The following is a 26,570-nucleotide window of genomic DNA, read 5'->3' on the forward strand; positions in this document are numbered from 1 at the left end:
AACAAGATCAAAGCATTCACACTACTTGACCTCAGAATTTGCTATGAAGTGATAGGAATGAAGACCATATGGTATTGGCAAGCAGATCCCTAATCGATGGAACAGAACGGAGTCTAGAAAAAGACTCACAAATATGGTCAAATAATTTTGACAAAGGTGCAAAAGCACTTCAAAGAATGATCAGTCTTTTCAACAAATGGAATACTTGGACATCCATATGCCAAAAAATGAACCTCAGCCAAAATGAATCACAGACCTAAATGTGAAATGTAAAACTATAAAACCATAAACTCTTAGGAGAAAAATCTTTGTGAGCTCAGGTTAGGCAAAGACTTCTCAGTATGACACCAAAAAAAACATGGTCCACAAAAACAAATCATTAAGTTAGACTTCACCTGCACTAAAACTCTGTAAAAGACACTCTCAAAATAAAAAGACAAGCCGCAGACTGAGAGAAAACATTTGCAAATCACATAACTGGCAAAGGTTTGTATCTAGAACATGTAAAGGAGTCTCAAGCTCAATTATGAGAAAACAAAACACCCAATGAAAACATGGGCAAATGATTTGAATAGACACATCACCAAGGAAGACCTACAAATGACAAGCAAAGGAAAAAGAGCTCAGCATCATTAGTCATTAGGGAAATGCAAATTAAAGCCAAAATGAGAGAGGCACTTGGCTGGCTCAGTCAGTGGAACATGAGACTCTTGATCCCAGGGTTGTGGGTTCGAGCCCCATGCTGGGTATAGAGAGTAGTTAAAAATAAAATCTTTTTTTTTTTTTTTAAAAAAAGATTTATTTATTTATTTGAGAGCGAGAGAGAGAAGAAGGGGGAGGGGCAGAGGGAGAGGGAAAGAGAGTCTTAACCAGACTCAGCGCTGAGCACAGAGTCTAAAGCCGGGTTTGATCTCATGACCTGAACTGAAACCAAGAGTTGGACGCTCAACCGACTGCGCCACGCAGGCACCCCCAAAATAAAATCTTTAAAAGAAAGAAAGCCAAACCGAGATAAAAGAGCTGACGACCCCAACTACTGGCAAGGGCACATCATACCCTGCTGGTGGGGGTGCAAAAATGGCACAGCTGCTTCAGAAAGCGGTTTAGAAAGCGGTTTATGACGTGACCCAGGAGTCCTGCCTATTTCCCCAAGGTAAATGAAAACCTATGTCCAAAACTTGCACATGAAGATTTACAGTAGTTTTATTGGCCCCGATGGGAACCCACCCAAATACCCCTCCAGTGGGGAACGGGTGAACTGGGAAATGTCAATGTCGTCAGGGACTAGCGGGTGGTTCACAGGGACAGACCGCTGGGGCGGATCTCAAACCCACCGTGAAGAACAAAGGAAGCTGGGCTCAAAAGGCTACATACCGTGGGAGCCCATTGACATGACCCTCTGGAAAGGACCACATGGTAGAGCTGCGGACAGGTCAGTGGTGGCCGGGAACAATGGGGTAGGAGGAGAAGCCTTGACTACAGGGGGTAGCAAAAGCAGTCTTTTTGGAGGGTAACAAAACTGTTCTCTATTTTGATTGTGGTGGTGAGTCCATGATTCTACGTATTTGTCAAACCTCAGAGAACTGTTCACTAAAAAGAGTGAATTCTGCTGTATGTAAATTAAGATTTAATTTTAAAACATGCTATGAAAGGGCACTTCTTGGCCATAAGTTCCCAAACATCGGTTCACAATGCCCTTAGCATCTCAGTAATTTCTCCACTGTGCCCCTAGATCAAAAGACAAACCCTTCCACTTCGGAGCTTAAAAAACCCTGGCTTTGCTGAGGTGTAACTGACATACCATTACTGTGTGTTTAGAGTGTAGGTGTTTAAAGTGTACAATCTGATATGTGTATGATATGCAAACATCTGTGAAATCATCACACAAGCAAGATAATGAACATATTCGCCACCCCCCCCCAAAAACTCTTAGAAGCCTTTTGAAAAAATAGTACATATAAATCAGTTGGCTGCAAGTGGGGATGGGCATAGGCAGAATTGGGGAGGGGTGGAGGAAGGAGAAAAATTAACTTTTACTTCCTACGCTTTTATATTTATTTCACTTATTAGAAAACAACATGCCTTTCTTCTATAATTTAAAAGCATCAAACAAAACAAAGGCAAATTCTCCCAAGATAATAAGAACAAATCTCCAAGAAATGGCTTACTGATATTTAAAGTAGAAAAATCATTCTCTGGGTTTCAAAAAGCACCGTATGTTTTCATCTTCCTCTAGCTCTTTGCTGATGTGCGTCTCTAACCCATGTGTCAATGACTTCGGCTAAACAAAAACAATGAAGCACAAAAGGGGAATGCACAATTTAAATCCTCACTTGAGAGAAATCTGTACACTATTTGAAGCTTTACTGGTTAATATACTATCTCCTTTATTCACTACATGCTTTCCTCTCCCATTTCCAAAATATCTTCACCCTTACAGCAAGCAGTGCTTTCCAGAACACACTGTAAATATCAGATGTAAAAATAGACGAAGGAGCGCATCCAACGTCAACCCTGAAGTGAGCACAAGACAATTACCCTGGGGCTGTGGGCAGGACACCTCTCCCAAGGACCCAAGAAACATTGCTTTGCCATTAATAGAAAATGCTGACTTGAACCCTAAGCATAAAAGTACAAACTTGTAAGGCACTATCTGGTCATTTACAAGCAGTACAGATGAAAATGACGGGATGGACTCGTCTTCCCTGGAAACCCAGCATGCGTCCTGGTAAGAACAGCATTACTTTTCACTACATATACAAGGCTTGGTAGCGGTGGTGTTTGAAGAAAACATATTTATTGATTTTTCATGATGACAATGTGGTATGTCATCATTATTAAAAGTTGTAAAAATTACAAAAATATGGTAAAATGGAAAAATCTGCGTCACCACAGCATCCAAAAGTGGCTGCTATTAACAGCTTGCATTATACTCCTCTGGAATATACGTAGTCTCCTGGGTGAGTAAGGGTGATGGTGTCAGGGAAGACAGTGTGTCTCATTCACGGTCCTCACCCGAAACAGCAGATGTGGGCCATTCTAGAGCGGTCCGTTTGATGCAAAGTGCCTGGAGCCTCCCAGCTCATCCTGCCTCCAATCTAACCTTCTCTGATCTGCAGGTGGCATTACCACTAAGTCTAGTTTTAATGCTTTCGTCTTTGCAGAAAGCTCTACGCTGAATGAGCATCTACCGAGCTTACAAAAAGCACCAGCCATACTCAGAAGAAGAAATGGGAAAGCAACACCAGTCTTTCTCTTCTGTGATTTACAGCCTAGGGGAGGTCAGAGTTGTCACTGGGGCTCAGTGGGCAGTGCAGGAAGGCTATTCAGAAGTTATTCTGAAACTTCTGGTATGCTGAAGAATGACCTGGGGAACGCGTGGGAACAGGGCCGAGAAGTGGCATTTCTAACAGGCACCCAGGTGGTGCTCATGCTGCGGCCCCTGAGCAGTGCCCTTCTGGAAGAGTGGTTCTCAAACTCTTTGGTCTCGGAACCCCTTCAAAACTCCTAAAAATTACTGAGGACCCCAAAGAGCTTTCGTTTAGGAGTAATTTCTGTTGATGTTGACTGTATTAGAAATTAAACCAGAACTGCCCCCCCCAGGAATCTGTTAAAAAATAACAAGCCCACTGTCTCAATATAAATACACATTTATATTGATATAAATATATACTATATATTATATATAAATATAAAATGGTTTTTCATAACAATTAATGTTAGTTATTTCACAAAATCTCACATCACATAGAATACAGGTGACTCTCCTGAACAACACACAGGTTAGAGGTGTCAACCCACTGCACGTAACTCCTGACTTCCCGAAGACTTAACTACTAATTAGGCCTACTGGTGACCGGAAGCCTTACTGATAACATAAATATTAGTATGCATTTTGTGGGCTATACGTGGCATATGCTGCGTTCTTACAATAAGGTAATCTAGAGAAAAGAAAATGCTAAGAAAATCTTAAGGAGGAGAAAATACATTTATGGTACAGTACTGTATTTATATATAAAAAAAATCTGGGGCACCCAGGTGGCTCAGTTGGTTAAGCATCTGCCTTCGGCTCAGGTCATGATCCCAGGGTCCTGGGATCGAGCCCCGCATCGGGCTCCCTGCTCGGCGGGGAGTCTGCTTCTCCCTCTCCCTCTGCCTGACGCTCTGCCTACTTGTGCTCTCCATCTCACTGTCAAATAAATAAATAATCTTAAAAAAAAAAAATCCATGTATAGCTGGACCTTCCCGGTTCAAACCTGTGTCGTTCAGAGGTCAACCGCATTTCCCAAAACAAACAACAATTTAGGAAGAGTGGCATTTTTTCCATTTTTGCTAATCTCTTTACTGTCTGGCTTAATAGAAAAGAACTGGATTCTCATGTCTGCTCCTACATTCTGAATGTTGGTTTGGTTGAAGTACAGGAAGAAAATGTGTCTTACAGTTTGCAGTTGGGAGAAGGGAGGAGTATTCAACAGCCCTTTTGGATAACCGTGGGCTTCTGTGGTACTGCAAACGGTGGTGCTCCTTATCAAGGAGGGGTCTCTGCACCAAGATCCAATGCTGTGTCTTGCACTTTGAATGGGTCTCTGGCCCACGAATGATTATGGAACATCATTTATTGCACATGTGGAAAACACTGGTTCCCTGGACTAGGCAGACCTTCTGGTGGGGATTCATTTCGTCCGCTGGTTCCTACCACCACTGACCTCAGCAGGAGAGCCTGCGGCCCCTGGAAGCTCATGGACATGAACTTTCCAAAATTCATTTCTGGCCCCAAAACTCAAACTTTGTCACTGACAACAAACACCGTCAGCTGTTTCCCTTTAAGTGGGCTTCTCATTTTATGTTTTGAGAAGACGCTCACTAACGTTTGTTTGAATAACCAGGCTGGCTGAGGGTGACGACACGTCAACATGGTGTCTGCAGAAACAGTGGTTTTGCTATCGGTGTGTTGACTCTAAGAAAAATGCCAAGGCCTGAAAAGCAGATTAACTAGAGACTTGAATTGAAACAAACAAACAGATGGCTGATTATATTTAAAATATGACTGAAATGAAGAGATAATGGAGTTCATGTGATTTCGGCCTGCGACTCTCCATGCCTGGGGCTCCCCCGTGGCTAGCGATCATTTTCAGTCTCATCTCTTCGAAGTTGTTTTTTAATCTGAAAACAAATGGGCTGGCTGATCTGTAACATTCTCTTACACTCTAGGACCGAAGGCTATGCACACGTGAACAAGATGCTCACCATCATCGGTCCCTGGGGAAATGCAAACCAAAGGTATAGCGAGATCCCGCTTCGCCCCCCACCCCAGGGTGGCTGCATCCAGAAAACAGACAACGGCAAGTGTTGACAAGGTGCACAAACTGGACTCAGGCCCTGTGGGTGGGCGCACCTAAGGGTGCAGCCCCTACAGAAAAACAGTCTGGCCGTTCTTCAAAACCTTAGACACACACGGTTAATATGGGATGCAGCAGCCCTACTCCGAGGTAAATACTCAAGAGAAAGGAATACAAGCGTGCCCGTGGCAGCCTGCACACGAGTGCTCACAGCGGCATTACTCCTAACTGCCACGTAGCTGAAGTGACCCAGATGCCCATCGACGATGAATGGATAAACAAACACGTGGTACGTATCCATATAAGGAAATATTATGTAGCAATAAAATGAACCAGTGCCACAGGCTACAATATGGATGAACCTTGAAAGCATTATGCTGAGTGAAAGAAGACCACATATCCTATCATTCCAGTTATGCGACATGTCCAGGTTTGGCACTTCTACAGAGACAGTAAGGCAGTAAGTGAGTGATTGCCAGAGGCTGGGGGTCACAGGTTAGAGAGCAATGGCAGGGACCGTTAACGGGTATGGGGCTTTTTAGGGGGATGAAAGTGTTCTAAAAAAAAAAAGATGTGATGACAACTGTACAATACTCGGAATATACTAAATACCATGGAATTATATATTTTAAATGGGTGAAATGCATGGTATATGAATTATCTCTTAAAACATTTGTTAAGAAAAACCATATAGCAGTCCAGTCTAACAGGCAATGTATTTAAAAGAAGTAGCATAATAACATCTAGAGGGCTTCGGATTCTTCAAAGTAAGCGGAAATGAATGTCTTTAAAAACACCCTGAACACACACACACACACACACACACACACACACACACACACACACACACACACACACACACACACACACACACACACACACACACACACACACACACACACACACACACACACACACACACACACACACACACACACACACACGGCAATGCTCACGGAAGCTGGCTAAGGGCTGCCTCCGGGGTCAGCAAAGCACGGGGCATCCGAATGGAACCGCGAAGTGGTCCCCATTTCTTCCACCTGCCACACGGGGTCCAGGCACTGCTTGGGGTGGAGGCCTTCTCTGGGCCACTCAAGTTCTGCACCCACTCTCTACCTCTGACAGGGACAGAAACCACTGCCAACTATCATTCTCACCATACTCCTTCTTCTTTATGCCTGTCCCCATGAAAAGGAAAGCTTTGGGAGGGCAGGAATACTGTCCACTACTCTATTTCCTCCCCTAAAAAAGTTCCTGGCCCACAGTGGATGCTCAGTAAGGGTCTGTAAGTGTTTTAGAGGGCCCACTGTCCAATACTCCAGAGACCAACTTGAACTTTTGGGGATAGGCACAAAGCGAAGACAGCAGAAAGAGAACCCAGTAAGGACACGACTGTAATAGGGAGACAACTTAACGACTAGTTAATCTAAAAAAGAGTTCCAGGGCTTTAAGTATCCTGGGTAGTTCTGGTAATATGCACCTGCTATGTGAACGCAAGGGACCAGGACCTGAGCGGGAGGGCGGGGCTCCAGTTCAGGGATGGCATCTGACCCAAACCAGGCCAACCATAGCCTCATGCTCTGCAGACTCTCCCCTCTTCCCTCCTTAAAAATGGAAAAACCTTCCAACCATGTGATTTAAAATATAACAAATTGATGTGCTTATAAATTAAAATATATTAATAAATGGATTTAATTTAAAGATAAAATAAATTTAATATGCAATAAAGAAGCATTTAAAATGAGTGGGGAAGGGGCTTCTGGGTGGCTCAGTCAGTTAAATGGCTGCCTTTGGCTCAGGCCATGATCCCAGGGTCCTGGGATCGAGCCCCGCGCCCTCTGCCCCCAACTCTTCGTGCTCTCTCTCTAACAAGTAAATAAAATCTTTTAAAAAAATTAACGGGGATGAGGGAATACATGATGTAGAGATGAGTGATTTTTTAATTACCTTACAAGAAAATAAAGTTATATCCCTCCATCTGTACCATAAAAAAAAAAACAAAGTTCCAGGAGGATTATGAACAACAAAATTATGAAGGTATTAGGAGAAATATTAGATTGTTCTTTGAGAGTCTGGCATTTGGGAAACCTTCCAAAGTAAATGAGATTTGAAATTAAGGAATGAAAAAAAGAGACTCTCCCATTTTTCCTAGTCTGAACAGGAAAAAAGTCAGGACACTCATCAAGCGGAGTCTGGGGTGGGGACCCACGTGGCCCTTGCAGCCTTGGGCTGGCCACATGCTGGTAAATTTTCAACTCTGAGTTAACAAGTTAAAATAATCAAGTTGATCTCAACTTCTGACACAACAGATTGTGAAAACTACAAAAAGGATCATTACTTTCAAATTCTTTTCCCAAAGCAACATATGAAAGTGAGAAATAAACATATTTTAGCTCATGAGATTAGTCAATTCTGAAATATATAGCTTTGGGGGAAAAATCAGTAACTTAAGAAGTTCAACGAAAATCAGGATATAAAATTTTACTTCAAGCAACAAGGACTCCCTTATAACCAAAGAGTACTAATTTCAAAGGTGGATAAAACACCAAAAATTCCAAAAAAATCTCAACAGAAAACGAGTTCAGGGTCAAACAGTATGAGTTCGAAATGGGATCCTGCAGAGGGCCTGGAAACAGGCTGCAAAGTAGAAGACAGCAGAGGACTGAGATTTGGGGGCTGAACGAAACCAACAATGAACTGACCGCGGGATGACAGAGGCCATCAGCCAATCGGGGTGGCCCGTCCCAACACTGGCATCGACAGTGGAGGCTGCTGACCAATCAGGGTGGCCTGTCCTGACACTGGCATCGACAGCAGAGGCTGCTGGCCAATCAGGGCGGCCTGTCCTGACACTGGCATCGACAGCAGAGGATGCTGGCCAGTCAGGGCGGCCTGTCCTTACACTGGCATTGACAGTGGAGGCTGCTGGCCAATCAGGGCAGCCCATCCTGACACTGGCATCGACAGCGGAGGATGCCGGCCAATCAGGGCGGCCTGTCCCGATGCCAGCTTGGTCCCACCACTATTTTAACTCTGCCCCATCATTAGAATTTTCCTGCAAATGTATGGACAACATGTTTACTTTTAAATTATAATCGGCACTATTACATTAAAGAGGGTAAGGAAATAAATACAAGTGAGAACTCTAACATATCTGGCCATAGGGTACTCGTGGGAGTTAAATGAGTTCACACACACAGAACACTGTGACTGGACCCAGAAGGTACCAATTTCCCTCACTGTTACCGCTATAACACTGGACACATTACAAAGATTTTCATTCTTCAAGTACACACTTTGCAACAGGAGGGTTTTTTGAGGGAAGTGTTGGGTTAGGCTCCATCGGCTCAGCTTACGCTAAGGATATCAGAGCCCTGTTTATAAGTCAGGGCTGGGACACACCGGTCAAACTGTAATCACTTACCATATGGACTACTTCTGGGTAAATAGGCTCTGTGATCACATTCCGATTATGGGTGATATATTCTACCATTTCACTTAAAGCAGCTCGTTTTACTTCCTTCCACTTTAGGTCACTTAGTGGATCGGAAACAAAGTCAAAGAGGACACAACACTGACGTAACTTCTGGATAAAAAGCTTCTCTTGATCAGCAGGAGGAACATCTGAAAAGCAGAAAGCAAAGGATATTGATCGCAAAGATGCTTAACCCAAAATGACTGTGAAGCACTTTTAAGCCTTCTACTATTTTTATTTTGAATTAATAGAGATTCAAGATGAGAGACAGGGTAGGGATGAAGAGAGGTCAAACATTCCCCAAACAGAAAAACAACTAGCAGCTAGTTAATGCTCAGCTCATATGCTTCTTAGGATAAAATTTCTATACTATTTGCTCTCTGAAACCACATCGAGAGTCCGGTTCAAAATAAACCCTCTAAATGCATTCGTGCACTCAACAAATATCATCTGAGTGCCAGTTATCACACGTTAGCGCTGTGCTGGGCAACGGGATGAGCCAAACCACAGGCCCCAGTCTGGGGTGGGGGGCAGACCCTCCCACCAGCAGCACCTGTGGACGTAGGTACAGGAAAGGGGAGGAGAGTGACAGGGAAGGGCACATGGATGTCCCCTGGCTGGCTGGCAAGCACAGAGCTAGTGGCATCAGTCTGAGGCTTGTCAGATGAGTGGCTGCAAACACACAGAGTCACCACCCTGGCGCTCCACAAAACACGTTTCATTCCTCATTCTGGGCCACAGTCAACACATACCACATAGGACACCTGGTGATCTTCATGAGGACAGCAGTATAAAAGCAGTGCAAATAGTAAGGACCAACACTCACTTTACTTAGTGAGTGCTTGTCTGGGCCAGGGACCATACTAAAAGCTTTATCCATATTTATACTTTTTTTTCCCCATGATCTTTACCATGATACAAGAGAGATAAGAAATAAGTCTGGAGGGTCATCTTGGGGCTGGACAGTGAAGGAGCTCTGCACGATCTTCCAGTATTCTGGGAAGTCTGGAAAACTACATGCCAGCGTTGAGTCTGACAGCTTCCCTGGGGTGAAGAGCTCGGTGGTGACACAAAGGAATGGGATTTATCGATCGATTATATATATATACTGAAATGTGTCCAACATTTGCAAAATGTCTCAGAAGATTTGCACAACTCAGTGAACCAGAATTTTCAAAGTAATCAATAAATCGTGTTATAGTATCATTCAAGGGCAAGTGAACCACTCAGAGTGAAAGTCAGTCTACTGGATTTTTAATGGAATAAAATGTATGGACAGCTCATTACACGACTTGAGACTCTACACTGCAGATTACTTCAAGAAGCTGCCCGTTTAAGTTTTGGTGTAATATCGAGAAAATGTCCACAGCCATCTGAAAAGGCTATTAAGATACTCCTCCTTTCCCCAAACATGTGTCTTCATACACTTCAACCGAAACATACGGCAACAGAGTGAATGCAGAAGCAGACAGGAGAATCCAGACCTTAGGGAGATTTGCACAAATATAAAACAATGTCTCTCTCTCACTAAATTTGTCTTTGTTTCATAAAATATGGCTCTTTTCATAAAAACTGTTATTTCTGTTAACATGTAAGTGGCTTATTATTTTTGATTTTAGCATACGTGCTGCCAAAGGAGCACATAGGCTTATTAGGTTTAAATGGATGAATAAATATACACTTTATTTTTCTGCTTTAATTTGGAATACGGTCAACATTGGTAGCTAAGCCCGCATACACAAAAGTTCCTCAGGATCCTACATAATTTTTAGGAGTGTGACGGGGTCCTGAGCCCAAAGCTGAGACCCACTGCACCCCCCCCGCACCCCAGTGCGTGCCCCTGGGCCTTGGGCTTTCCTGCCTTCAGCAGCTCATGTCGTCACCCCCTTCACACTGAGGGTCCCCTTCCTGCTCCTCCTTCCCTTTCCTGCCCTAACTGCCCACTTCCTGTTCAGAGTCCTTCTACAAGGCCTTTCCTTACTTCCTGGCTGGATGAGGTGCCGTGCGTGCTCTGAGCCAGTCGCTGAGCACCTGCTATTGTTTTCAACAGTCAGCTATCCTGCGTGGTATTTCTTGCTTCCCCACACATGCTCCTTGAAGGCGCGGGCCAGGTGACTATGTTCCCTAGTTCTCCATACCCCCTAATGCAAACAGCAGGCACACAGGCGTTGCCATCTGAACGGACGCATTTGGTGGGAAACTGCGGTTCCCACGGAAGCAGCACAGGGCAGGACAGGGGATTAGGAGATACTGCCTAAGGGATACTCAGGAGACCATGGGAACCCAAACCTGGTTCACAACCATTCTGAGTGCTCAGTGACTGCTGAATCATTTTAAATGAGTGACCATCACGACAGTGTTTGGGTCCAACCTTTTCCAATGAAAAGGTTTCCTTTTCCGAATTACCTCTTCGCTTGACTTCCTTCCTCTCCACACTACCCTTTGTTCACCCTCCCGTTTGCTAGAATCATCTTAATGCGTTCAGTTTGTCGTCACGGCTTGTATGTTTGGACCCTATCTGGCGTTCTCGTGTTCTTGACCCTAGAAAGCAAAGGAGCCTGTGTTTACCCCCCAAGAGACACCTGATGAGGACCCAGACAGACGCCGAGAGCTCAGACAGCGTGCCCAAGGCCACCATGCCATTAAGTGGCAGAGCACAGATATGACGCTGTGGTGTACTCTCAGCAAGGGCATGCGAGGGTCACATGGGGTGCTACCAAGTGTTACATACCTCAGAAGCATCCGGAAGCATCATTCACTCCTTTAACACAGTATAAAAACTGACATTCAGACTAAAGACAAACTTGTCACCAAAAACACTAAAATCTATTCCGATTAAGAAGAGCAGAGGGCGCCTGGGTGGCTCAGTCGTTATGCGTCTGCCTTAGGCTCAGGTCACGATCCCAGGGTCCTGGGATAGAGCCCCAGGGAGCCTGCTTCTCCCTCTCCCTCTGCCCTTCCCCCTGCTTGTGCACTCTCTCTCTCTCAAATAAATAAAATCTTTAAAAAAAAAGGAGACTAAAATAGTTTTAAAGCTTTCTATCTAAAATTCTAAAAGGCAATAAAATTTCAACTTTCTGGAAATTATGTCAATTCTTCCACGGTACCAAGCAGCTAAGGTGTTACTGTACTATTTTCATTTATAGTTTACCAAGAAGCCTGTGATTATAATCTCATGAACTCTATTTTTTAGAACCTCATTTGGCTATTTTTACAACTTCACGGTTTAAGTTTTAAACACCTTTTAAATTAGTATTGTTAATCTTGAAAGAAGAAAGAGGTATGAGTGGCATGAGCTGGACCTGTACTTGACTCTACTCCTCTGATTATCCATGTAACGTGAACCGAATGTTATAAAACCAACCGGGCCCGGCAGTGCTGTACATTACGCTTGGGTATTCAAGACTGCCCAGCTCTTGAGTAATGAGCCACCACCCTGCATTTGACCCAAACCTTACAATTACTTTCATGAAGCAGAATAAAAAACAAAAATGGGCTCTGGATTTTGCCCACGAGTGACAGTGGCTTCCTGTCCTTTTAAATTGCAGACAGACTAACAACACGGACAAACTTGCTTCAGAACGTGTCGATGAAGTCCTGATCCTAACAGGGACTAACAGCTAAGAGGCACCAGGAGACAAAACTCAGTCTCAGCCTGTGGGTGTTGCCAGGAACCCCAGTGACAGGCTCTTTAACTGGGGGCAGGGGGTGGTAAGAAGTACGCCTGCCCGAGACAAGCCCAACACTACACTGAAACTGCTAAGATCAAGAGGGAAATAAAAGATGATCACAGTTTTGGCTAGAGAACACTCTTCATTATTTTTTTTTAAAGATTTTATTTATTTATTTGACAGAGAGAGTCACAGTGAGAGAGGGAACACAAGCAGGGGGAGTGGGAGAGGGAGAAGCAGGCTTCCCATGGAGCAGGGAGCCCAACGACGGGGCCTCCCAGGCGCCCCTTCGTTATTAAGTTAAGAGCTATTACATTCTGCACACATAATATCACAAACACCTTGGGTCTGTATAAATCTTTCAGGTTCCCCCCTTCCCTGTCCTCATGACTCTGTTATTGTGAACTTGGGACACTTCCCAATTGTTTCAAGGTAAAGCCTCAAAGATACCCAGCAGCAAAATGTAGGGACACACTCATGCCAAACCGGGAGGGAGACAGGAGCAGGGAGGACACTAGCCCACGGGAAACAGCACAAAGAAGACAGAGAGGAGACTGTGTCATTCTTTTAAAAACGTACTTGCTAAGAGGACGCCAGTCATTTGTAACTGACAGAGCTGCTCCATGAAGGTGACCATCAGCGTAGGGTGAGAGCGCCCCGTTCTTAACCTCATGCATGCTCCTGGTCCTCACCGTTAGGGAGGGCAGCATGTCTACGTCCACGGCCCCAGAGGAGCTACGGGGAATGCGCTCATCATGGCAGAACTTCTAGGTACCTAAACTTCCTTCTTCGTAATCTACAGGGGGACACACACTGGAGGTGCGTGCTTGAGCCTGCTTGGCTGCCAGCACATGGGGTCGAGCCTGGAGACCATGGCAGGCTTTCCTAAGGGAGCCTTCAGTGGCTAAACACATCACAGCTAGCTTCATCAGCGTGTGCCTCAGTCACAGGAGGGGCAGGGTCCTGGCATGACACACTTTAACCACCAAATCGTAGGCTATGATCTGGTAAGGCTGAATTACTAAATTGTAGCTACACGGGAGGAGGAATCATGTGAACTGTTTGTGGGTAGAAAAAGGATTCAAATAAAAAAGCCAACCAAGCCCACTTCCACCTGACAAATCTTGGTGGTGAAAAGGAACACTGCAAGATACACCAGAGAACCGGCTTTCAGCACGAGAGCTGCAACAAAGACAGCAGAACCGGCACTGGCGGGACCCAAGTGATGGCTTTTCCCAAATAACCCTGACCCTGGTGAAATAGAGGACGGACCTGCCCAAGCCGTCAGCCTAGAGGATGTCACCTCAAAAGATGCTCCCCCCACAGGCACACACTCATGAGTTGTGAGCCACTTCGTGGTCACTCACAGAATATTTGCTAAGCAGCTGACGTGGCTTGATTTCCAAGGAGAGCGACCACCGTGTAACCACAGCACCTCTGTGAGCTCTCGTGCTGCGCTCTCAAAGGCCTGGCGCACGGGTCCCATGGGGGTCTGTGAACATTCACATGTCATGAGCCCACAGACAGGAGACAGCTCATATAAAACGGAGACAAACAAGCAATCTCTCCAAAAGGAAAGCACCAAACCACCAGCTATGGTGTCATCTTGTCTTTCCAATACATCTATTTTTAGTCCCAGGTGCGTGGGAATAAAGTTGGATTCAATGACTAACAATATGGAGTGAATCTGGGATTCTTTATTAATATGTGCTGAGTTCCACTTAGCTCTAGTTCTTATATGAGGAAGCAAGGCAGACGGCAAATTTCTCCCGCTAGAAAACAAAAGTTTAGCAATACTATTTTGTTTTTGAAGAAGGAAATTTATGTGCCATTTCTGAAATGGCCCTTCTTACCCACTGCTGCCTGCGTCCCCCTGTCCTAGATCAAGTGTCTGCAGAGGCATGGACTGTTCCACTGTTGTGCGGATGCCCCTCCCCAGCACCAACACCAGCCTCAGCGTCTAGAGCCTCAAGACTCCGTATCTGTTAGACTAAGTTCTTTCACCTTGTTCTGTTCATACCCTGACTACTCATGGCCCTTTAAATTCCCTTTATCAATTTGGGAAGAATGGAAGTCTCTGCAATATTGAGTCTTCCAATCCATGGACATGGAATATTTCTCCTTAAACTCAAGTTTTCCTTAAATGTCTTTTTTTTAAAGATTTTATTTATTTGAGAGAGAGAGAGAGAGGGAGAAAGGGGAGGGGCAGAGGGAGAAGCAGGCTCCCCGTTGAGCAGGGAGCCCGACGTGGGGCTCGATCCCAGGGCCCCAGGATCACGAACTGAGCTGAAACCAAGAGTCAGACGCTTGACCAACTGAGCCGCCCGGGCGCCCCCTTAAATGTCTTTCAATAAAGTTTTATAATTTTCTCTTAAAATGTGTTACATGTTTTTTAGTGGAATTTGTTATGTTCTGATGCCACTGTAAATGGCATCTTTAAAAAGGTTTAATTTTCTAACTGCTGCTGTGACACACACAAACTGATTCTGGGGATTACTTCTGCATGTAGCGACCCTGCTCAACTCTCATGAATTCTAACATGGCTCTCTGTAAATCTTTTCTGTGAATACCATCTTTTCATCTGCCGAGACTGACGGCGTTCTTTCTCTTGCCTGAGCGATGTGGCAGGATGTGGTGGGAGCAGTCCCCTTTGCCTCTCCCAGCTCACAGGGAAGCTCCCACCAGATCCCACTGGGCCTGACAGATGCACTAGGACTCTGGATAACATTCACCCGATGAAGAGACGGACCTACAGATCCGGTGCTGCCCCATCCATATTCCATCAGAGACTTTTACGGAACCGGGTATGTGGATTCTAAAATGCATAGGAAATGTAAGGGGTCAACGCTAACCAAGACCCTCTTGGAGAAGAACAACGGGGTGGGTGGGTGGGGGGCAACTTGCTGTTCCAGAAATAAGTAGGTAGACTTACTTAAAGCTTTATTAATGAAAACAGCCAAGCCACAGAGAACAGAGGCCAGAAACTGGCATGTGCATATATGGATTCTCAAGTTATGACAGAACTGTATTCCAGAATAGCGAAGAAAAATGTGTTTTAGAATATAAGACACTGGGACAACTAGGTACCCACGGGTGGAAAGGAAGGGAGGGAGGGAGGGAGGGAGGAAGAAAGAAGAAATTGGATCCCGTTACATATAAAAATAAACAATAAGCTCCTGGTGGATTATGACTTAAATTTGAAAGACAAAACTCTAATCCTTTAAGAAAATAATACAGAAGAGTATCTTCTGTCAAGAAAGAAGTGGAGAAGGACTTTCTTAATTTGAGTACAGTTGACACACAATGTGACATTAGTTTCAGGTGTGCAACAGTGATTCAACAACTCGACAGTCCACATTATGCTGTGCTCACCACAGTGTGGCCGCCATTTGTCTACCATACGACACTGTTCAGCTATTCACTCTATTCCCTATGCTCAAGCTTTGATTCCCATGGCATATTCATTCCATGGCTGGGAGCCTGTATCTCCCATCCCCCTTCACCCATTTTTTTTTTAAAGATTTTATTTATTTTATTTTAGAGAGAGAGAGAGAGAGAGAGAGAGAGCGTGCATGTGTGCAAGGGTGAGCAGGGAGAGGGGCAGAGGGAGAGGGCGAGAGAATCCCAAGCAGACTCTGTGCTGCGCGTGGAGCCCGACGTGGGGCTCCATCCCACGACCCTGAGATCATGACCTGAGCTGAAACCTAAGTGACTGAGCCGCCCAGGTGCCCCCATCCCCTTCACCAATTTTGTCCATCTTCCCACCCCTCTCCCCTCTGGAAACCGTCAGTTTGCTCTATTCACAGATCTCAGTCTGCTTTTTGTTATGTTTTTGAGATTCCACATGAGTGAAATCGTACGGTATTTGTCTTTCTCTGACTCATTTCACTCAGCATTGTACTCTCTAGTGCCATCTATGTTGTCACAACTGGCAAGATCACATCCCCTTTTATGTCTGAGTACCATTCTACTGCATGTATATGGACCACATCTTTTGTATCCACTCGTCAATCAATAGATACTTCCGTTGCTTCCACATCCTGGTTATTGTAAATAATGCTGCAATAAACACAGGAATGCATGTATCTTTTTGAATTACTATTTTCATTTTTTTGGGCAAATACTCCCTAGTGGGACACTGGATCTTACTGTATTTTTTTTTTTTTTTTTTTTTAGGAACCTCCATACTGTTTTTCACAGTGACTATACCAATTTACATTCCCACCAACAGTGCACAAGGGTTCCTTTTTCTCCACATTTGCCAACACTTGTTATTTCTTGTTTTTTTGATTCTAGCCATTCTGATAGATGTAAGGTGATCTCTCATCATGGTTTTGATTTGCATTTCCCTGATGATGACTAATGTTGAACATCTTTTCATGTGTCTGTTGGCCATCTGTATGTCTTTGAAAAAATGTCTATTCAGGTCTTCTGCCCATTTTGTAATCCGATTATTTGTGGCTTTTTTGATGTTGAGTTGTATAAACTCTTTATATATTTTGTATATGAACCCCTTATAGGACATATAATTTGCAAATACCTTTTTCCATTCAGTAGGCTGCTTTTTTGTTTTGTTGATTGTCTCCTTTGCTGTGCAAAAGTTTTTTATTTGGATGAAGTCCCAATAGTTTATTTTTGCTTTTGTTTCCCTTGCTTTAGGAGACATATCTAGAAAAAAGTTGCTATGGCCAATAACAAAACTACTGCCTGTTCTCTTCTAGCAGTTTCATGGTTTCAGGTCTCACATGTAGGTCTTTAATCCATCTGAGTTTTATTTTTCTGTTTTTGCACGTAGCTGTCCAACTTTTCCAGCACCATTTATTGAAGAGACTGTCTTTTCCCCACTGTATATTCCTGCCTCATCATAGATTGACCATATAAGCATGGGTTTATTTATGGGCTCTCCGTGCTCCTCTACTAATCTATGCGTCTATATTGTCTATACTGTTTTGATTACTACATCTTTGTACTATAGCTTGAAATCTGGAACTGTGATACCTCCAGCTTTGTTCTTCTTTCTCAAGATTGCTTTAGCTATTCAGGGTCTTTGTGGTGCCATCCAAATTTTAGTATTATTTGTACTAGTTCTGTGAAAAATGCTGTTGGTATTTTGACAGATACTGCACTGAATCTGTAGATCGCTTTGGGTAGTATGGACGTTTTAACAATATTAATACTTCCAATCCATGAGCATGGTATATCTTTCCATTTATTTGGTCATTTTCAATTTCTTTCACCCATGTTTTACAGTTTTCAGAATATAGGTCTTTCACTTCCTTGGTTAAGTTTACTCCTAGGTATTTTATTCTTTTTGGTGCATTTTTGAATGAAATTTTTCTCAATTTCTTTTACTTCACTATTAGTGTATAGAAATGCAACCAATTTCCAGGTATTAGTTTTGTATCCTGCAACTTTACTGAATTCATTGATTACCTCTAATAGTTTTTTTGGTGAGGTCTTTCCTATGGATAGTATCATGTCGTCTGCAAATGACATTTCATTTCTTCTAGAGGCATCTTGTCTGACTGCTGTAGCTAGGACTTCCAGTACTATGTTGAATAAAAGTGGCAAGAGTGGATATCCATGTCTTTAGAGGAAAAGCTCTCAGTTTTTCACCATTGAGTATGATGTTACCTGGGGGTTTTTTACATATGGCTTTTGTTATGTTGAGGTATGTTCCCTCTAAACCCACTTTGTTGAGAGTTCTTATCACGAACAGATGCTGAATTTTGTCAAAGGCCTTTTCTGCATCTACTGAGAAAATCATATGATTTTCATCCTTCCTTTTGTTAATGTGGTTTATCACACTGATTTGGAAATGTTGAGCCATGACTGCATCCCTGGAATAAATCCCACTTGATCATGGTAATGATCATTTTAATGTGTTGTTGTATGCGGTTTGCTAATATTTTGCTAAAGATTTTTGCATCTATATTCATCAGGGATATTGGTCTGTAGTTTTCTTATTTTGTGGTGTCCTTGTCTGGTTTTGGTATCAGGGTACTGCTGGCCTGGTAGAATGTATTTGGAAGCTTTCCTTCCTCTTCAGTGTTTTGGAATAATTTGAGAACAGACATTAACCTTTAAACATTTGGAGAATTCACTTGTGAATCCATGTGGTCCTGGACTACTATTTTTTTGGTAGGGTTTTTGTTTGTTTGTTTGTTTGGTTTTTTTTGGAGCTGGTTTTTTTGATTAGTGATTCACTTTCATTACTAGTAATTGGTCTGTTCAGATTTTCTATTTCTTTTATATTCAGCTTTGGAAGATTGCATGTTTTTAGGAATTTATTTCTTCTAGGCTGGCTAATTTGTTGGCATACAATTTTTTGTAGCAAGTCTCTTATCTTTTGTTATTCTGTGGTGTCAGTTGTTACTTCTCTTTCATTTCTGATTTTATTTATTTGGTTCTGAGAAGAACTTCTTAACACATAAAAATAATAATCATTAAAAGACTGATAAATTTATCAGTATTCATCCTTTCTGAATTTAAATTAAAAAAAGATTGATAAAATTGCATATATAAGATCAAATATTTTTCTTCATCATGACGCCACCAAGAATGAAAAGGCAGGGCACAGAGTAAGGAGCTATTTGAATACATAAAGCCAATAAACTCCTGCCCTGTGAGCCAGGAACTGCATTCCTGGGCATAATCTATGAATCTCATGCACGTGCAGCACAATATAGGTAAGAGAATGCTCACATCAGCACTAATAGCCCAAACTGGAAACAACCTGAATGTGCATCAGCAGTGGATATTCTAGAACATTCCAAAACTATAGAGGTGAATGAGCCCTACACAATATGAATGAATCTTACAAGAACACTGTTGAGGGAAGAAGCTGAGATAAAAAGGATTTATTCAGTATGATTTTGTGCTTATAAAGTACAGAAATAGGCATCCCTCAACCTATTCAGGACCCACAGGGGGCTATGGGGCGCCTGGCTTGGGTGGTGGTTATGTGAGTATTTGCTTTATAATTATTCATTACACTTTGTTTCATGTGCTCTGTATATGAGTTGTAGTTCAAACTAAAAAGGCTGCAGAATAAGTGCATAGAGCAAAGCCACAAAAACACAACACCCCTCAAAGGCACATAAGAACACAGAGAAATGAGTCTCTTTCCTCCATACCCATCCTCTGCCTCCATCTCCCCTACCAAAGGCAGCCACTGTCCCCAAGGTGGGAGTCCCGCAGAGCCATCCTGCATGAGTCTTCCTGGTGTGCACAAACACCTAAGTCTCTTCCACAATGGCTTTAGATGAACCAACACTGACAACCTCTAAATCAACCTTGATCTACTTGGGACTAGAATACATAACACAGACGCACACAAAATCCCAACACATTCTCTATTGTACATAGTATTTATGGTCGAGAATTTAAGCTTGGATATCTTTTTTTTTTTTTTACATTGAACAAATTTTCTAATCAAAATGAAGTTCTAAGTGACCTCTATTTTTTCCTATTTATATAAAGTTCCTTCCTTTCCTTCTCTCTTGAAGATCAGCAATTATGATCCCAAATGTATAACAGAAAAATGGTAGTATGACTTGTTTATCAGATCTAAAACATCTGAGATGAAGCCACCAGGAGGTAGAAACTAAGGTCTCAGAGTAGGCCCCAACCTTCACTATGTAGCCTGTACCATAAGGAATTAATTTTAAAGATTCATCCAACACATACCTGCCAGGCACTGTACTAGGCTTTGACAACACAAAAGTAAATTAAAACATGATACTGATCTACAAGAAAAACAACTATAACATGTGAGAAGCCCCATGACAGAGATGTGTGAGGTGCTAGGGGACCCGGGGCAATGGATGACAGGCAACCAGGTTCAGGAAAGGTCTTCCTGGGGACTAGCTGAGTTTGGTCTTAGGAGCAGAGCAGGAGCCAAGTCAGCTCTGCTGTGGAGGGACTAAGGCCATGCTCAGTGGGGAAGAGTGTATCTCTGGGTGCCCACTTCTCACATCAGAGTGACTTGAAGTTATAGGCCAAATTAAACAGGAAAATCAATCTTCCTCAAAAAGACAGAATCTTGAATGAGCACAACACTGCTTACATTTTACAAACCCCGAATTAATCACACTGGGTCCTTAATCCTAAGTTCTCACAGAGGAGGGACTCTGTCTTGTTCACCTTGTTCTCCTCATGATCTACAACTGGACCAGCACATATGTCACGTCAAATATTTGTGGAACAAACAAAGCAGAGAAACACACTCAGGTAATGTAACCGAGATGTACCATAATTCACGACCTATTTGTGTACCAGAATAGAATGCAAAGTCTCCATAAACTCTTCAGATAACAACCAGGTCTTCAAAGACCCTGCCTGTGCAGGCATCTGAGCACTCTGGATTCGCAGAGGTACCCTGCTGCGAGCACACAGATTGAATCACAGAGGGCTGTCACAGAGGAGCAACGCCGCCTGATCTGGGAATGAGAACACTCTCTTCAGAAGCGACAGCAGGACTGGAATGAAGGTGCCAGAAGCAGAAAGCCCCACGTCACGAGAGAAGGGCTGAGTACAGTCTAGATCCCATCTGTCTCTTGGGAGGCAACCATTCCTCAGGGTGCTGGCTTGGCAGGGACCATTTCTGGTAGCGGCTTATCTCTTACTCCAGAAAATCCAAACTTTCACAACTTGAAAGCAATGACAAACAAACACAACTGGAGGAGACGCCCACTTCCATGGAGACTTGACTTCAAACTCTGACCCTCTGTACCTGCCTAATTTCAAGACTGAGTCAATCCTCTCAATCTGTTCCTAACTTGATCATTTTCAAAAGTGTAATAAATCTTTCCCAATGTCAAAATGGGTCTCACTGTCTATCCATTCTTTTTTTTTTTTAAGATTTTATTTATTTATTTGAGAGAGAGAGAGAGCACGCACAAGCAGGGGGAGTGGGAGAGGGAGAGGCAGGCTTCCTGCCGAGCAGGGAGCCCCACGTGGGGCTCAGTCCCAGGACCCCAAGATCATGACCTGAGCCGAAGGCAGACGCTTAATGACAGAGCCACCCGGGCGCCCCACCATCTACCCATTCTAATGTATACATTTTCCATATCAATGTCCCCAAATCAGGTGATGTCTCTCACTTGATGGTTCTCCCTTTCTTTCTTGGTAATCCTTAAAACATGCTGGCCCTACAATCAGTGGTGTCTTAGACTGGATGAGATACAGTGGCTTGGCTTCACCACATGCACTGTGCCCGTGGCCAGGCTTCTCAGTGGGTGTCACTTCATTCAAATACAGCCCAGGTGCACCTGTCCACGTTCTGTCCACACCACCTATCATGGGAAGTAGACAGGACTTTGAAGAGCCAGGTCTCTAAGCTGAGAGCGCTCATGTGCTTGAGAATGCAGAGTGCTCCCTGCCTGCACCTGTCCTGTGTTTGGTGGGGTTCCAAGAGAATCCCCCGAGAGGCACTGAGCATTCTTGCCCACTGTGAGTATACCGAGACCATCCTTTCCCAGTCCCTCGGGGTGAAATTCCAGGGCGCAGACAGAATGAAAGCACTGCCTGCCAAGCTAATTTGGATATAGATTTGGTAATGGAAGACTGGCCAGCAGCTTCTACAGTTACACTTTTGCTTTTAAACATGTTTTATTAGAGACAATCTGTGGCTCAAAATTCATCATGAATGTTCCCTTTCAAATCCCAGTTTGCAGCTCTTTCAGCTTTGTTACTCACAGTCACCAAGTGTATATTCCTCCTTTCCAGAGAATAGACCTGTGGACCCCAGGGCCACGTCTGGGGTGGCTGTCTGCTCAGGATGGCAGGTCTTGGCTCAACCCCACAGCCCAGCGTCTCACCACAAGCCTGACGTGCTCCTCCTCAGACATTTGAGATCCTCTCTCTCCCTTTTGGTTTTTCTACATTTGCCGACAGAGAAAAGGGCTCCCCCACTGGCCCGCAGCCTGTCATCCCTTCTCATGAAATTACAGCACAACTTAATGAGGCAGATATTTTCATTTCAAACAGCAGTGGCTGGAGCCAGTCTGTAGTCCATTCATGCTCCCAGCCTCCCCGGGAATTGGCAGCCTCCACCAAGTGAGTGGGTGGGGAAGGCGCTGGGGCGAGGGCAGCCCAAAGCAGTAGGTTGGGCTGAGATAAGACAGAGGCCAGGGGAGACTGGTTTCCTCAGGAAAGCTCCTCATTAAGGCAAGTGAATTTTTCAGTGAAGGAAGTCACAAGAGAGAAACAAACTGACTTCTTGTCTAGACTTCACCATAGTAAGAACGTGGTGAAGTCATGACATTATTCTCAGCCTCGGGATCCTGAAGCTATAAAATCCCCTGTCGACACGCATGTGTCGTCAGGAACGGGTCCCCACCTCCTGGTAATACATATGAGGAATTCAAGAGATATCGGCTGAATCTGAAGCCTTGTTTTTGGTTTTGTTTTTATAGGAAAGGATGAAGACAATGTCAAACTCCTAGGGATAAAGATATAAATCCAAAACTGTGATTTGTGGACACAAGGCCATATCGCCTGCTTAAGGGTTCAGTTCTAAAGTGCCTTGTGGGGAATGAAGTTAGACAGCTATACCATTAATACAAATTAGTAAACGTTTAACACCTCTGGTTATATCATTTCATCTTCCACTAAGACCAGCATTTCTGATGAAATATTGAATGACATTATTGCATCTGGCGACCAATAGCTCCAGCAACACAGTAGCTCATTTATCGAAAGCACAAGGGCAGGCAGCCTTTCAGGAAAAGTCACTGCTTTTATGACATTTGACATAGAAGATCCCAGAACTTGTCATACGCTTGCTGGCAGAACAGGGGTGAGCTGTGGGAAGGATATACTGAGGACATGTACATATTTTTTTCAGCTTTGATTTTATATCCTCTACTTCTTTTCTCTGTATCTCAAATAGATGAGAGAGGTTCTTTCTGGACGCGAGCACTCTTAATGATGATTCCTGGGCTCTTCGCACATATGTCTGGCCCAGAGCTGCAGCGCGAACGGTCAACGAAGGACACAGTGAGTCTGGTGGGCGTGTGTGCTGGGACCCACTGAGAACGAGCCCTGGGGATCACAGAGCCCTGGGAAACCGTGAAGCTGGGACCCTGTGCGTGCATGCGTGTGTGTGCTTGCCTGCCCTCCAGGGAGGTGACCCAGATAAAAAGAGGTGCCGGACCCCTCCAGTGCCCCTCCCTGGAGCTGCCGACCTCTCCTGGCAACACCCAGCGCCCCACCTCTCCAGGATGAGTACATACTAATTAGCGTTACTATTTTCCTGCTCTAGGTTCCGGTCTTCATCTCACCGGGCCATCAACTAACACCTGCCAAGAGGCCAACAGTGTCAGGGCCACCAGCCAGCAAAGGCGGATGACAGCTCTTCTGTCCCCAAGGGCCAGCGGCACCCTGATGGCGGGGCAGTGGCCAACGCCCTCCTGGGGACCAGACAGGCCTTCCCTGGGGGCCTTCTGACTGGCTCCAGCACAGACCTCAGCCTCATCGCTGTAATCAGGCGCTGTTCGGGGAGGAACACAGAAGCAAAGAGAGGGCGCAGCCTCCCCCACCTCCGCCGTACCCCCAGGAACGGGCGCCCCATGAATGGGCTACATAAGCTAACAATGCTGACAGGATCAAACCCTAGGTGTTCTTAACCCAGAATTTGCACACTTCTGTGCAGGGGGAGCCAGGGGCCGGGATGGGTGGGATATCCGGTGTGCGGGGCCAGAGAGCACTCTGAGGTGTAAACGGAAACCTTATACATTGCTTACACCTGTCGTGTTACTGTCTCAAGTCATACGCAAATTCTAAAGGACGGATTTTCATTCAGAGCTTGAAGACAACAAGACAGAAAAACCGGAAGGCTGCTGGGGTGGGAAGTCAGACCTGTGCACCTGTGCCCGCCAGGTGTTATGGGCCGCAGATCCGTGACCCTGGAGGGTGACCTGGAGGACGCGCAGCGCCACATGCCCGCCCACGCCCGCGCCTCCTCAGATGTGGGCCCCCTGATGGCGAGGTGGCGGGGTAATTAGCAGTGACCCACGGCTCCACAACACAGCCCTCCCCCTCTTCCCTGGCACAAGGGATGCCGCGGCTGGGCCAGAGTCTAGATGGGTCCTTGGACGAAACACACACAGCCCGAGGGCAAAAGCCAGGCTCACAGCTCTCCCATTTCTCCAGGAGACGCTCCTGCAGGGGTCCCCCAACCACACAGGCCCACTGTGAAGCACGGCAACCCGCCTGGAGTGCTTCACGCCCTTGCTGTTCTCCTTTTATTTTTTTTAGTCATCTCTATACCCGATGTGGGGCTTGAGCTCACGGCCCTGAGATCAAGAGTTGCACGCTCTCCTGAGCCGGCCAGGTGCCCCCACTCTCCCTTTTTAGGGGAGGCCTGTGTGTGCTGAGACCCTGGCTGTGGGCTGCACGCACGGCCTGCTGCTTTATCAAAGGGCCCAACGACATCACGTTCCCCAAGTCACACACAATCTAAATACACTGAGTGCATTATCCAAAGAGTCAACCAAAAGGCTCATTTCTCCCCTGGAGAAGACCATGCCACCTAAATATCTGATATTTTTATTACTAGTTCCAACGGGAAACACTCCAGTGTTGGTATGTGTTGAAGGCATTCAGTGGATCCTTTTCTACGTATTTGATCCCACGCTGCATGGGAAGCTGAGATGATGCTTCATATCATGTGTACATGCTTCCATCCATGGGTCAAAACCTGCTGGGGAAAATCTGCCTGGCTGTTCCCAGGCCTGGGAAGAAGAACCTTTGCAGCCTACCAGCGGTCCCTGCAGGACGCTGGGGTGATGCCCCGAGTCGGCCGCAGAGGGTCCCTGATTGGCAGGCACTTCCTGCCCATCTCCCAGGGACCTTGACTCTCAACCGCTCTGTTTGTGGTTCCAAGATTTTATTCCAAAGGGACCACCACATGGGTGTCACCACCTTTGGAAATGCTTGTCTGGACACCCAGAGTATGGGTGGGACCTGGATGGGATGTGACTCCTGGGCGAGCTGGGGCCTCGGACAGACTTGGTGATCTGGGCAGGAGCCATTTGGGGAAATGTCCTCACCCAGTCGACATTTCCGTACAAAGTCCTTCCGAAGACGTGTTCTTTATGGCCCTGTTCTACAGTTAGATCAGAACAACTTCTGCTCCTGGCACTTTGAGGTTGTCACCAGGTACAGCTATCCCTTGCTTCTCACTTTGAGTCCTTCGCTTGGCAGAAAGCAAGCGGGAATACCCGGGTTGGAGTCCCAGCTCCACCTGTTACTACCTTAGTGACTTTAGGGCAGAACACACCACCTCTTCGGGCCTCAGTTTCCTCAACTGTACCCCAATGCTGTAGACGAACCCACGTCATGTGTTCAGAGCAATGCCTTAAACAGAGCACAGCCCCGATCGGTGTTACCGGTTTTTGTTTTTGCTAATCAGGTGCAGTTAGCTACTATCACTCAACCTTGTTTACACTCTTCTTAAAAAATATCTATAATGGAAGCAACGTTTCTCATCCTCTGCAGGCATTTCCAAGCAGGCCACTAATGCACTGCACTCAGCAGCTACATCTGTACCTAACAAAAGGCGGAATCTGACGGTGTCTGGCTGTGCGTAATTCAATTACGCAGGTGTCCTGGCAAAAACTGAGCCCAGCGACGGTGCTTTGCTGTGCTGGTTCTTAGAACAGTGCAGCTCGAGAGTAGCCACTTAAATGTCGTCTGCAAGAGGCCGGGCGAACCTCAAATCCAATTACTACAGTTGTGCCTGCCAGGTCATGGAGGAGCCAAGCTCAGGTGAGCGCGGGGGACATCTTCATACTATCAATTGGTGGCATAATTAGATTTGAATGGAAAAAATATCCTTGGAGTTCGATAGATTTATGAAGGATTATGGTGGAACTAGATTTTTGGGTGGTGGGTGCTGAAAGCTCACATGGGTAAGAAGATAAAAAAGTGGAAGGTAGCAACAAGACGAGGGTGGTGGGCGGCACGGCTGTGAAACAGTTGTGACACCTGCTTGATATTTCTGGGCCTCAGTCTCTATATCTGAACAATAAGGTTCTTTCTGGCTCCCTGAGACTCTCAAAGACTATAGAGTGCCAGCAG

At 45.0% G+C, this 26,570-nt stretch overlaps 1 protein-coding gene across 12 annotated transcripts in view; it reads right to left on the minus strand.

The window, feature by feature from the left end:
• PPP2R5C (protein phosphatase 2 regulatory subunit B'gamma) overlaps window positions 1–26,570 on the minus strand; it is a 119,376-nt gene that overhangs the window by 36,301 nt on the left and 56,505 nt on the right. For all 12 annotated transcript variants that reach the window (XM_027568708.2, XM_027568709.2, XM_027568711.2 and 9 more), the window contains one exon: window positions 8,764–8,963. In XM_027568708.2, coding sequence (XP_027424509.1) covers window positions 8,764–8,963 — 200 coding nt within the window. The remainder of the gene's footprint in view (window positions 1–8,763; window positions 8,964–26,570) is intronic.

This window comes from Zalophus californianus, chromosome 6 (genome assembly GCF_009762305.2).
Source record: "Zalophus californianus isolate mZalCal1 chromosome 6, mZalCal1.pri.v2, whole genome shotgun sequence".
Lineage (NCBI taxonomy): Eukaryota > Metazoa > Chordata > Mammalia > Carnivora > Otariidae > Zalophus > Zalophus californianus.